This window comes from Galeopterus variegatus, unplaced genomic scaffold, assembly GCF_000696425.1.
Source record: "Galeopterus variegatus unplaced genomic scaffold, G_variegatus-3.0.2 Scaffold427, whole genome shotgun sequence".
NCBI classification, from domain to species: Eukaryota; Metazoa; Chordata; class Mammalia; order Dermoptera; family Cynocephalidae; genus Galeopterus; species Galeopterus variegatus.
In genome coordinates this window covers 47,113-61,787 of record NW_007726538.1, presented here as the reverse complement: position 1 = coordinate 61,787, position 14,675 = coordinate 47,113, and the positions used below count along the sequence as shown (strand labels likewise).

General features: G+C 36.4%; 1 protein-coding gene across 1 annotated transcript in view; it reads right to left on the bottom strand.

Moving 5' to 3' along the window:
• Positions 1-410: 410 nt before the first annotated feature.
• KIAA2026 (KIAA2026 ortholog) overlaps positions 411-14,675 on the bottom strand; it is a gene marked incomplete at its 5' end in the record, with an annotated part of 46,367 nt that continues 32,102 nt past the window's right edge. The window contains 4 exons of the mRNA XM_008568643.1: positions 411-597; positions 800-4,906; positions 6,046-6,233; positions 9,765-9,880. Coding sequence (XP_008566865.1) covers positions 1,260-4,906; positions 6,046-6,233; positions 9,765-9,880 — 3,951 coding nt within the window. The remainder of the gene's footprint in view (positions 598-799; positions 4,907-6,045; positions 6,234-9,764; positions 9,881-14,675) is intronic.

Below are 14,675 nucleotides of genomic sequence, written 5' to 3'. Positions count from 1 at the left end.
TTACCTAAATCCCAGCCCTCAGTCGATTGGGGAGGCAGTTGAGACTTTACCCTCTGTCTTCTGGTTGACGTTTTCCAAAATAAAAAGCCTTCCCTTTAAATTCTATCTGGTGGGTGTGATTGGTGACCCTATAGCAGTGAGGGACCTACGTAGGGAAACCCCTGGGACTCATTCCTTACCAACATCTGGTTCAAGTACTGGCTCTACCAACCACTATCTGGGTAACCTTAGGCACATCTCTTAACCTCTCAAGAGAGTACTGTGAAAATCAAATGAGACACGTAAAATTTGTAAACTGAAAAGCCTTGTACAAATGCTAGCTATTATTAATTCAATTTTCCCAGTCTTAATTTCTTTTTGTAAAGGATTGCATTTATATAATGGATCAAGAACACACTTTAAAAATGGTATTCAAACAAAGACATACAGCAACTCAGTTTATTACACGCAGATTCTTCTGCATTGTTGCTAACAGTTCACTGGTCCAAAATTACTAAAATACTTAAAAAACTATACATTATGTAAACAAAACATAAATAAGACAGCATAGTTCTTTGTACATATATTTAGTACAGGTTGTTAGGGATTTAGGAATATGTACAATTTTACACCATGGACTGCATTTTTCACAATGCATAAATATATATATATATATATTTTACAGAAACAAAAATAAGATTTCACTAATGACACAATACCATATTGTAGATACGCCTCAATAGTCCAAATGCAAGAAGAAACATGTCAATGTAAGTGTGCAAAAGGCTAGCTTACTCTAAACTAGTCAAACTTGGAATATGTACAATTTTACACCATGGACTGCATTTTTCACAATGCATAAATATATATATATATTTTACAGAAACAAAAATAAGATTTCACTAATGACACAATACCATATTGTAGATATGCCTCAATAGTCCAAATGCAAGAAGAAACATGTCAATGTAAGTGTGCAAAAGGCTAGCTTACTCTAAACTAGTCAAACTTGACTTTGTTCAATTTATGTTATAGACAGGTAAATCCTGACTTGTGTACTTCAAACAAAGAACCTTTGAAAACATCCTCATACTAATGAGTGAAATGGAAAAGATTTTTCCCTCCCCAAGAAAACAAAGCCTCGTTACAAGCTAATAAAAAGATACATTAAAACACACACACAACTATGTATAGTATGTTTTCAACAATATAATAGTTAAAATTCATATGGGAGTCAAAACAATGCCCCATTTTTAAAAACTGGCTCTTTTAGTCTAAATTCAAGATGCAGCTGTGTCAGGCTTCTCTAAACCAGATGACTGAAAAGCAGGGAAGACAGAGGCAGGATTCTGACTGGCAGATACAACAATTTGAGAGAGAGAAGAAGAAAGTGAAGAAACCTTAGATGCTGGAGTATTTATGGTATTCAAAATGGCTCCTTCTGGGCTAACTAACAATTTTTTGACAGATGTATCCAAATGAAATACTGAAGTGCTACTTGGCAGTGGAGGATTACTGGAGCAAATGGCAGAAACCAAAGATGTCTTAGCCAAAAGAGTAGCTGGAGGAGACTTAATTACTGAAGTCAATGATCCTGTTGGTGCAGGAGGCGAAACAGAAACCTTAGCAGTTGTGTTTACCACTTGTGGTGGTGTATGTACTATGGGTAGAGAACTTGTATTCCCAAAAGAGTTTACAATTTTTGGAGAGCTTCTTAGAGAATGTTTTATGGGCTGCCCACTTAAATAATTATTTGATGCTAATGTGATTTTCTGGGCTGGATTATCTACTGGTGTAAGCTGAATGCCTTGGCCACTGTTAAGAACTAAGGGAGGTACATATTTTGAATTAGTAGATATAAGGAGAACATGGCTGCCAACTCCAAGACCTTGTGGTGGAACAATAAACCGAGTTCCATTAATCATGATCTGAGTACCAGGTGCTAAAGGGGTACTGGTGCTGATGACTATTTTTTGTTGAATAGAAGGTTCACTGAACTGACCTCCTACCAGACTAGTTACATTTGATGATGCTGTAGCAGTGTGAATGGCAGAGACACCTGGAGCAGAACTGTACCTGGGGGGTGATTTTACTAAAGTAGGGGACATTTGCTGGTTTGGCAGAGAAGCAAAATTGGAAATATTAATTATTTTACCTGGACTTGGTAAAAGGGATGACAATTCAGTTTGAGGTTTTTTTGTGTTTACATTTGTTGGCACTGTAGTTGAAATCCCTGGTGACTGAAACCGAAGAGAAGTCCGAGATTGTCTCTTAGAAAGAGATACAGAATGTGTAGCTCCAGGTACTGTTGCCGAATGTGGAACTGTGTTGATTATTTTAGGGGATGCAGTCACAGGTTTAGGCAAGGTAACAGTAACAGGGATTTGCAAAGCTGATGTTAAACATTTAGGAGACACTGTTGGTTGTGTGGTTGAAATCAGAACAGATGATGCAAGATGTCCTGTTTTCACAGTTGATATAGCCACAGTGTTTCCGAGATTTGACGTGCAAAGTCTATTTGACAAAATAGGCGTAATTCTTGAAGAGGTATCATTTCCACTGACTAAAACAGAAGGTCGTGTCCCAACTGAAGCAGAGGTTGAGGTCACTGAAAGGGAACCCAAAGATACATTTGCTCCACTTACTGAAAACATGTTTACTGCTCTTGCTGCAGAAACCACTGATTCATTAACAGGAGTAATATTTTGACTCACAAAATTTGAGTTGACTGGAATTGAATTACCACTTGTCGACAATGGCAAAACATAGCCCTTGCTACTTTTGTCTTCTCCTTTTGGGGTTACATTTTGCAATATGTTAATTGATGGTATAGCTGGCACACTGCCTGAAGTATTTACAATTGCTTGACCTATGTTTAGTCCAATTTTCACATCTTTTATTTGAGAGACAGTTGGTGATGAATTTATTTTTACTGGTGCTCCCACTGTAGATGGAATTAGTACTATCTGGGGTTGCTCTGGAGTCTTAACATACGTTTTATTCAAGGGGGGAGGAAGAGTTTGTTTTAATGATTCTGCAACAACAGTTGGGGCTGAAGTTCCACTGGGAATGGGAGCATTAATAAAAACTAATTTCTGGGCAGAAACACCTGTAGATGTTTGTGCAGGTGTCACATTAATTGCAGTTCCACTGTTAGAAGAAAGAATAGGTGGAGCTGATACCAGCATAAGTTTCTGAACTGGAGTCCCACTGATCACATCTCCATTTGTGGCTGCTGTTGCTTCTGATCTTGTAACAGGGTAACTTTTTGTGATATAATCTATTTGTTGCTGCTTAGTTGGAGTATGAATAACATTTGCATTGGTTTGTCCAAAATTTCCTGTTGATATGCTAATTACACTTACTGAACTATTTGTTGTTGATGGTAGCAGAGTGCTACAAGAAACAGAGGACTTCAAGGGAGAAGAGGGCACGTGTGAAGTTTTATCTTTTTTGTGGCCCAGATTATCATTGCTGGAGGGTTGGTCTAATGTGAGATTGAGATTTTTCCCCATAGATGGATTAAAGCCAGCTGGAATGGAAACAGAAGTTGGTGTCTGGCCAAAAGGTGGGAGACTAGATGTAGTAGTTGTTCCAGCTACTGAAGAAAAAGCAGATGATGATGAAGCTGTTGCTTTTGGCATGAGAAATGCCTGAAGCTGAGGAGCAAAAGTGAAAACTGAACTTGAAGACAGACTGTTGGGTGAATTATGATCTGGATTGGTCTGTACTTTTACAACTCCAGTGTTCCCACCTCGTGTCCTAACAAGAATTGACTGTGAATCTCTTATACACACAGTTTTCAGTTCTTGCTTTGCTTCAGAAGAGTCAGCAATTTGTTGTGCAAAACAGTTGAGGGAACTACCAGGATTTGTAGATCCACTTAGTGTTGTTGCTGATAACAGAGGCTGAACTGTTGAGGAAATAGTGGGTGAAGAAATGGGCGGGGAGAATGTGGCTGCTAAAACTGTATTCTTGACTTTTCCTGTCTCACTCTGGCTAGTCTTAACTGGTGGTGTTAATAAATTATTTAAAGAGGTTATAGGCAACAAAGACTGTGGTTTAGCACTACTCATATTTGATAAAGGTGTAACTGTCTTGTTGAAAACTGTATTAGGTAGTTGGGTTGAAACAGTTCCTGTTGAGTTGACAAGAACTGATGCTAAAGAAGAGTTTGCACTTGCTGTTTGTGAGAAAGATGAACAACCTTGTCCTGTCCCTTTTTGCTGAAGTGGTGGTATTTCTTTTGCAATTGCTTTTCCTTCCTTCTGCTGAATCACAAAATTCTTAGGCAGAATAAGAACCTGATGCATGATTTTTTCTCCAGTTTTAGGATCCACTACAGGCTGCATCTGAATCTTTACAGAGCTGTTATGAAGATCTACTGGCAACCACTGGCGGCCACAGGGCATTTTGTATACCATCTGTAGAGGACCTTTGGTACTGGTGTGGGAGGTCAATGCTGGCTTTACGGGGCTTGCTTCTGGAGGAGATATAATTGGCTTTTCCACAGTAACAGCACTTCCACCTGTGGAAAGGGGCAGTTGATTTGTTAAGGTCACTTTGTTCCCAATATTCTTTGCAAGCAAGGCCTGAATAGGTTTGGTCCCTTTCTGTAGAGTAGACGCTGGTACTGAATCCACTGAAGCTAATGACTCTGGAAATGATGGTTCTGTATGCTTTGATTCATTCAAACAATCAATCTGCATATCACCTTCTAAATTCTCAACTGTTGTCTCATTTGTGCTTAACTTTGCTTTCTTCCTTGGGGAAAGCTCTTTTGTGCTATCATCCAGATAACTAGTTTGTTTGGACTGTCGTTTAAGTGTTTTAAGCAGTGTCTTCGATACATCTTTAGAAGGCAATTCTTTTTTCATCAGCTTGCTTCTGGCCATGGGAAAATCTATTTCTGACAATTTCATAACATCTGAAAATTATAAAAAGAAGCATTTTGTTTATACAAAACGGCAACTGAATAGCAATAACACCAATTACAAAAAAGAAAGTCAATCTTTTAGCTGGCGATTTATTAAGAAATCTACTGCAGAGTGATTCAAATGCACCACTCATGGAGATAAAGGTAAGATGACCTTTGACCTAGTAATCTTGATATCATAACCACGCCCAAGAGCAACCTATTATTGAGAAAATTATTTTTGGTCAAATTCTGTTAGTTCTGTCACCACCACAAGAGCAAAAGGAAATTTTTCATCTTTTAAAGTGACACTCAAGCCAACAATTAGGGCTCAGAATTTAATGTGGAAAGAAATCTAGTCTAGTTCACCTCATATAGACAGGGAAACCTTGATACCGAAGAGAGATGATTCTTCATTCTGTTCTATTTTTAGAGACTCTAAAGGATGAAAAATGTCCAGCTTTTTCTGATGTTTATTCTTACAGTAAAAAAATTTATATTCATAACTAGTCAAACTGGGTTGATAAAAAGTTACTCTTACAATTCACTAATTCCTGTTGAGTTGACAGGAACTGGAAACAATAGGTTAATACGTTTCTAACCACGAACTTTCGTACTAACCTCCTATATAACTAAAGGAAGTCATTAAAATAGATTTACAGAATAATATAATCTGATAACCTGAAATGAATTACAGGAAATCTAATCCAGCCTCCTATCCTTGTTAGAATGATATCACTCTGGTCTCATTAGGCCATCAACCTTTGTCATTCCTCAAAAAAACCATCTTTACATTATTAGGGACTTGTCAAATTCCATTTAAAGCAAACTTTAGAAACAGTGCTTCTAAAATAGTACTAATAAAAAGAAGAGAATGAACCAATTACAAACAGATTACAGATCAAGGATGTGTGTGGTCTGTAATGAGTAATGATGCACCTACAATTTGGAATCAAGCATTGGCCCCAGAAACTCCTAAAAATGTAATAATGACTCCCAAGAAACTTCTTAGAAGGACATGAACAATACTACTTCAAAACGTATCAGATTTCCCCAATCAATATACTTCATTAACCAGATTATCTTTGCCTTCACAACAAAAACTTCTCTTTGTGCATTTAATGTTAACTTAAAAATAATTTTATGCCTACCTGAATCAAAGTGATCTTTCTCCAGGATATCCAGAAGTTCTGTCGAGTCTACAGACTTACTAATATCTACTCTAGGAGATTCTTTTCCAGGATCTCCTTCACCTTCTTCACTAGTCCACAGTTCTCTAGTAAATTTATCATGATCAGGTTGTCTTCTGAAATCATCATAGTCTTTCTTTAGGCGGCTCCTGAAATAAAATACCCAGTGTAAGAAACAATACATATGTATTAAACTCTTGGAAGTTAAACTAACTCTTTAAACTATATTCGTATATTGAAATATTTTCAATTAAGTCACTAAAAATTATGTTTTAATCTTAAGTGTATTTTAGATGGTTAGTTCAGTCTTGCAGTGATTAAATGCTCAAAAAGACAAAACTTAGGGTATAGGCATAAGAAACTTTTAAGATTATATCTGCAAATTTCAGAATAATGCATTTGAACATACCACCTGTTTGTCTTCCTAAGGGCTACTATTAGACCTATTAAATGAGAGAAAGGTAACATATTTTTCTAGCTGCACTGACAGAAACATTTGAGATAATTTTTAAATTACTAATTATATTACAGTTTAAAAGGTCATTTTTAAAGAGTTAAATTCTAATCATCAGCATCCATTATTGTGACTATTATACAGATAGTAACAAGCAAACAAATCTATTTTTTAATCCTGAAAGTAATCATATCTAAACCTTTCAGTTTTACCTGAATTATTTTGTTATAAAGCTTAGGGAAACAAGGTTGAAAAGAGATCTGATTTTCACAAAGATCCATTTCACATTAAAATATAATAGCTATATTTCTGAGAAACTACAGAGAGATAGAAACACTACTAAATGATTACATAGTATTTCAGAAATCCTTTATTATTCCTTTTACTTTCAACTAAGTTCTCCACTCTACCCTCAACCTTTACCCTTAAGTTTCTTTTTTGTTTGTTTAAAAAATAAATCTGAACATACGTTCTTCAATTTATTTTTGCTACATATTCTTATTTGTGCATATTGGAGTTTAAGTCATACCTCTGTCACTTACTAGTTGTAAGACTTTGGGCAAATTCCTTAATCTTTCTAAGCTTGTTTCCTTTTTCGTACAGGGGATAGTAATAGTACTTACCTCATAGTATGTGTGGCACATAAATATTCAACAAATGTTAGTTAATAATTACTCTCAATTCATTTATGTTTTAAATGATTGTTTAAGGGTTTTAGGGAGCAGATGAGGGCTGGGATGCATAAGAATGGGTTACCACAGGATAGTCACAAAATGATTTCCCTTTTAATCTATAATATTGGAATGGAGAAATATCTACGTGGGGGTAGTATGAAGTTCTGCTCCCTTCTTGCTCTCAGTCACTTCAGTCTCAGCTAATGACTCTGCTTATTTCATGGAAAAGAGAAGCAATCAGAAGAGAATTTTTGCAGGCTCACACTCATCTGCAACTTACTTTAATTTGTACTCATATTTTCTGTCTCCTACTTATATGCATTCTCTCTTGTCTATTCAAGGATATCAGTTTACCAAATGTTTGCTTAAGTTTGTTTTTTGTCTATTAGATCATTTCTACCAGTGTACAAACATGTTATTTCTCCCATTAATCAAAATAAACAAAAACACCTTCTCTTTACCCTATCCTTCCAGGTACTGCCTCATTTCTCTACTCTACAGCAGATCTCCATGAAAGATGACTCTTCAGTTCCTCTCCCCTTATTCTCTTGTACAGACTCCTAAGACTTTTACCCACTTTTCTACAGCACAGCTTGCAAAGGCTATCAATGATCTCCATGTTGCCAAATTGAATAATGAATTCTCTTCCTCATCTTCCTCAACCTATCATGACCAGACCTCCTTTTAGAAACATTTTCTTTACCTGGTTTCCAAGACACCACTCTTCCTTGGTTATCTTCCTTCCCTTGCTGAGCGCTCCTTCAAAGTCTCTTCTGCCAAGTTGTACTCAACTCTACCACCTCTAAATGTTGGAACGTCCAGTGTTCAGTTATCTCTTCTTCTCTAACTGTGCTCACATCCTAGGCAATTTCTACCGCGCTCCTTCAAAGTCTCTTCTGCCAAGTTGTACTCAACTCTACCACCTCTAAATGTTGGAATGTCCAGTGTTCAGTTATCTCTTCTTCTCTAACTGTGCTCACATCCTAGTCTTGTTTCATACAATTTAAATACAACTGATATGCTGACAAGTCCCAAATTTGTACCTCCAGCCTGGCTGACTCCCTTGAGCTCAGACTCATATATTGAACTGCCTATTCAATAACACTAATTAGATGTCTAAAAAAGCGTATAAACATGTTGAAATCCAAACTCTTTAATTCTCCCTATTCCCCCACCCCCCAAACCTGCCACTCTTTCAGTTTCCTCTATATCAGTTAATAGCAACTCCATTATTCCAGTTGTTTAGAACAAAAATATTGGGCATCATCTTTTTTACTCCTCACTTTCTCAACACACCCCAAATCCTTAAAGAAATTCTACCAATCCTTTTTTCAAGATATGTCCAGAATCCAACCTACTCCTTGGCACCTGCACTGCTACTATCCTGGTCTAAACCAACACCATTTTTCTTCTGGATTACTGTTATAGTGTGCCTTGGGTTGAAAGTCCCCCAAAACTTAATCCCCACTGTAACTGTTGAGGGTGGGAAATCCTATTATGGTAGTTGAAAGGTGGAGACTTGAAGAGGTAGTTAGATTATAGGACCATGACATAATGAATGGATTAATAATGGTGATCAGGGGTATGGTTCTGAGGGCTTTAAAAACAGAGTGAATGAGAAGGTTATGCTTGCTCTCTCTGCTCTGCCATTTTCTGCCATATGAGACCCCTGCATTACTATAGAGTCAGATGTGATCCCTGGACTGTGGACTTCCCAGCCTCCAAAGCTATTAGCAATAAATTTCATTTTCTTTCCAAAGTACTTAGTTCCAGGTATTTTGTTATAAGCAACAGAAATGGACTAACACCTCGTGTAACCGGTTTCCCTGCTTTCATCTTTGTCCCATTCATCACACTAATCTCAACACAGCAGCAGAGTGAATGCTTTAAAACATGTCAGATCATGTCCCTTCTCTGCTTATCATCCTTCAATGGCTTCTCATCTCACTCGGTGTAAAAACTAAAGTCCTTATCGACCCATGTGATCTGGCTACCTTACCCTTTACTTCTCTGCCTCTTCTCTCTTATTGTGTTTCTCACTCACTCTCTGCTGGTTTCACCTGCCTCCTTGCATTTCCTGTAAATGCCAAACATGTTTCCAACCTTAGCGCTTTTACACCTTTCTATTCACTATGTTTTCCCCACAGATATGCACATGGCTTCCTCATTTCCTTCCGGTCTCTGTTCAAACAGCAACTTGTTTGGGAAGCTTCCCATGACACCTGGATAAAAGAGTAAGCTTCATCCCTTCTAAACCAGGCATTTTCTATTCCCCTTACCCTGCTTTATTTTTCTTCACAGCACTTTTCACCATCGGACACTTAAGTTTGTCTGTTTCTTCCATTAGAATGTAAAGTCACAGACTGGGGGCTTTATTTATGAACACGACGTTCTTAGGGCTTAGGAAGTGCCTTGCACACAATGGACACTCAAAAAATATCTGCTGAACTACAAATGAATGAAAAACTTATTAAATGATTTCAGGACAACTTCCCAAAGTCATAAATTAAGAGCCTTAAAATAAGTAAAACAGTCTATAAATCTTGAATTACCTGTTTCTTTGAAAAGCCTTCATTAACTTTGGCTCCCATGGCAGCAATTCATTTAAAAGACGTATCAATGTGCTATGCAATTCTTTTACAGCTTGCCTCCGATGATACCATTTGCCCTAAAAACACAATTTCTAAAGTAAATCCCTTAGATTTAATCTAAAAGTCAACATCAAGCTTATTTTCTGAGTAAAAAACAAAATGCCAATAAGTCTCCAAAAATGTATTTCTTCTTCAGAAGGTTGCAGAAAGGGGGAAAATATTCTGTAATAAATCTTATTCAATATATTTAATCACTTCAATTCTACAGGAGACATTTGGAACCCATTTCATCCAACCAGGAAATTTTAAAAAAATGTTTTAATTGCATCAATTATAAATGTTTTAGTAAATCATTTGCTAAATACATGTGAAGATACATACATATATAGGGGCTGGCCCGGTGGCGCACTGCTACAGTGCGCCGCTTGGGAGTGCGGCGGCGCTCCCACCGAGGGTTCGGATCCCACATACAGACCGGTTCCCGCTCACTGGCTGAGCGAGGTGCGGGTGCAACACCGAGGGTTGCGATCCCGTTGCCGGTCCCGGTCCGGTACGGGCGCGACACTGAGGGTTGCGATCCGTTGCCGGACACGAAAAAAGACAAAAAGGAAAAAAAATAAAGATACATACATATATATAAATTCATAAATAAGTAAATGACATGGCTCATTTCAGTAAAGGTTTTGTATTTTCCCAGAATGGGGAAAAAGGGGATAATAGCTAGATTTATTATCATATCCAAAAACAGTCTTCATAACAAACTTCTTCAGGAAATTTTATAATTATTTTATTTTAAAATGTTTCCAGCACAGAAAAGCAACCAAAGCAGTCATTGTTTTTAATACAATGCAAAATGAAAACTAAAAATTCTGCTGAAAGAAAGTAAAGAGGACACCAAAAGATGGAAATACCTTCCATGCTCATGGATTGGAAGAATTAATGTTGTGAAAATGTCCATACTACCCAAAGCAATCTACAGATTCAATGCATCCCCATCAAAATACCAATGACATTCTTCACAGAAACAGAAAAAAATAATCCTAAAATTCCGATGAAACAACAGATCCCGAATACACAAAGCAATCCTGAGCAAAAAAACCAAAACCGGAGACATTACACTACCTGACTTCAAATTATATTACAGCTATAGTAACCAAAACAGCACAGTCCTGGCATAAAAACAGACACATGGACCAATGGAATAGAGAAGAACCCAAAATCAACCCAGGTACTTAAGCCAATTGATCTTTGATAAAGGTGCAAGAACATACATTGGGGAAAAGACAGCCTCTTTAGTAAATCGTGCTGGGAAAACTGGATAACCATGTGTAGAAAAATGAAACTACACCTGTACCTCTTGCCATATACCAAAATCAACTCAAAATGGATTAAAGACTTAAATATAAGACCTGAAACTACAAAACTCCTAAAAGAAAATGTAGGGGGAACACTTCAGGATGCAGGACTGGGCAAAGACTTTATGAATAAGACCCCAAAAGCACAAGCAACAAAAGAAAAAAATAAACGGGATTATATCAAACTAAAAAGCTTCTACACAGCAAAGGAAACAAACAGAGTGAAAAGACAACCTACAGAATGGGAGAAAATATTTGCAAATCATACAGCTGACAAGGGATTAATATCCAGGATATAGGAGGAACTCATACAACTTCACAGTAAAAAACTAAATGATCCAATTAAAAAATGGGCAAAGGAGCTGAATAGACATTTTTCAAAGGAAAACATACAAATGGCCAACAGGTACATGAAAAAATGCTCAACATCACTAATCATCAGGGAAATGCAAATCAAAAATACACTGAGGTATCATCTCACCCCAGCTGGACTGGCTATCATCAAAAAGACCAAGAATAACAAATGCTGGTGAGGATGTGGAGAAAAAGGAACTCTTCTACACTGTTGGTGCGACTGTTAAACAGTACAGCTATTATGGAAAACAGTATGGAGGTTTCTCAAACAACTACAGATAGAACTACCATATTATCCAGAAATCCCACTTCTGGGTATATACCCAGTGGAATGGAAATCATCATGTCAAAAGGATACCTGCACTCGCATGCCCATGTCTCACTGAAGCTCTATTTACAACAATCAAGATATGGAACCGACCTAAATGTCCATCAGCGGACAACTGGATCAGGAAAATGTGGTATATATAAACAATAGAATACTACCCAGCCATAAAAAAGAATGAAATTCTGCCATTTGCACCAACATGGATGAGCTTGGAGAAAATTATGTTAAGTGAAATAAGCCAGGCACATAAAGAGAAATATCCCATGTCCTCACTCATAAGTTGTACTAAGAAACAAAGAAAGAAAGCCAGACCATAGTAAAACACTGAACTTTCAGAAGGAGAGAACCTATAGATATTAGAGGTGGGAAAGGGGGAGGAGGAGGAGGGAATAAGGAGTAATTGGATAAGGCACACAAAAAGTAATTATGATTTGTAATGATGAACATGCTAATAAATACCGGTTTGATCATCACATACTGTACACAAATACTGATAGTCAACTCTGTACCTCATAAATATGTATAAATAAAAATAATCACAAAAAATACTATAATGCTAAATTGAGTTAATAATTACTGAACCCCCTCCATTGCTAAGTATTATCCTAGGTATTTCGCATATATGTACCTAGAGAGAGCTCTAGCACTTATGAAAACCCTTTTGAGGTGTGCACATTGTTATATTCACTTAATAAATGATGAAACTAAGGCACAGAGAGATTAAATGACTTGTTTAAGATCCTATAACTTGAACCGATATCTGCCTGATATCAAAGTCCAAGCTCTTAGAACTACATCACTACCTCTTACAAACTGCATCACAAAAATTCTATCTGACACAGGTTACAAAAACCTCTTTGAATACCATAGGAACAATAAATTTACAGCAGGTAAGCCAACCCCCACTTCTCCACAATGTTAGTGTACACTCATCATCATCATCTACTGTTATATAAACATTTTTTTTGTAACAGCTTTGAGATATAACTCACATACCATACAATCCACACATTTTATTTCTAACAAGAGACACATAACTACATATGTAATGGATCACATTGAACATGCACAAAATAAAACTTCATCCTACAGCAACTGTTAAGTAAGTCAATTTGTACAGAAAAATTACCACTACCTGGAGCAAAAGTGTTCTAAATATGTGTATAAATTTCCCAATTTTACATATATAATGCCTTCAACATTTAGTCATGGAAATTTTAGTCAAATATAAACCTAAGTGACTAACAGTACAGGTTTACCAAAAAAATTATTTTGTGTTTTAAACCAACAGAATGTTTATGTTTGTAAAAATAAACAGCTACATTTCTACGTCTAAGGTTTTCATCTCTCAGAAGGGGAATTGCTTATTAGAAAAGTAGGAAGATATGGGATTTATGTGCATGTGCATATAATGTATACGGAACCTAAGCTCACTGACTAATTCTTTTGTCTTCTTAGTGGCATGACAAATCATATTAAGAAAAAATTCAAGAAAACTAATTTTCATTTCATATATTGACCTAGATAGGCCTTCTTGTTAAATGTTTAAAGTACACACAGGACTCAAGTTAACAATGACTTAAACCTTAAGTGTTTATTTTTCTTAAAGAAATGTTATAAAGTGCTTATTCTAACCCATGAAAACAAACCTGTTAAACTGATATACAATAAAACTAAACAAGAAATAACTTTCATCTAGGGAAAGTGAACTTAAATTGAGGAAAATAAAAAGGCAGATGACAGCCACCCTAAATTCTTTGTGGAATGAGGTAGGGTTTTGTTTTAATAAAAAAATAGAAAATAGGTAGATTTTCCCCCATTTAATAAAGCATAAACAACATTCTTCTACTTCTCAACTACTATTTGGCTCAAAAATGAAATGGTGAGAGTGAAAGTAAACTTTCCCAAGCTCAAGAGAGGAGGAGGAGGAGGAAAGGTATGAGGAATGAAGGTAGAGAGAATATCCTCTTTGTGGTAGAATTAATTGGAAAAGTGTTAACAGACTAGAGAACACCAGGCATGCTCATTGGGGGTTACAAGGACAAAAATGACAGTTGCAGAGTTAACCTGGGCAGTATGGTTGCTGTCTGGATTAGTATGTGGTGAGGGGTGGGGGACGCAGAAGGACTAGCAGTATTATGGGACAGAAGACCTTAGTTCTAGGTAGATGAGGCACAGGAAAGGGAGACTCTTGTCTTGAAATAACAACAATAACAAGCTGGATCTTGTTATTTCAAGACCTCTGTCAGCTGTACTTGTGTCTCTGCTAAATTACAATATTAATTTTTGTAGAAACAAGTTTAAAAAGGATCAGAAAAATTTTACCTTTTATTTTGTTTACTAATTTTAAATTAATCTTACATTCAGAAATATACTACTGAACTACCAGACTATATACAAGGAAGGGAACTTAAATATTAATCAGAGAATATGACTTTCATATAACCCTGCCTTATCCACTGACCTGTTTTGAAATATTTATGACCTTCTGACTTTATATATGTTTTGTGGGCTTCTTTCCTTTCTTCATATTACATATTCTCAACTTGGGATAGTGGTGGTATGATATTTCATTTATAATTTGAAAATGCATGTTTTATCATTCTGTATTTAGAAAACAAACCAAAAAGTTTATTAATTTCCTAACACAAATTATAGAAAGTAAAGATTGATAAATGTTTTGCCTAGAAGATATATATAAAGAATATAATGACCTCTACAAAGGGCACCCCTATATCCTGCCATGGGGTATGTGAGTCCATAGGATTTATGTTTATCAAAAAGAGACATAGGTTTTTAAAAAGTTGAGAATCACTGCTCTGAGACTGATATTTG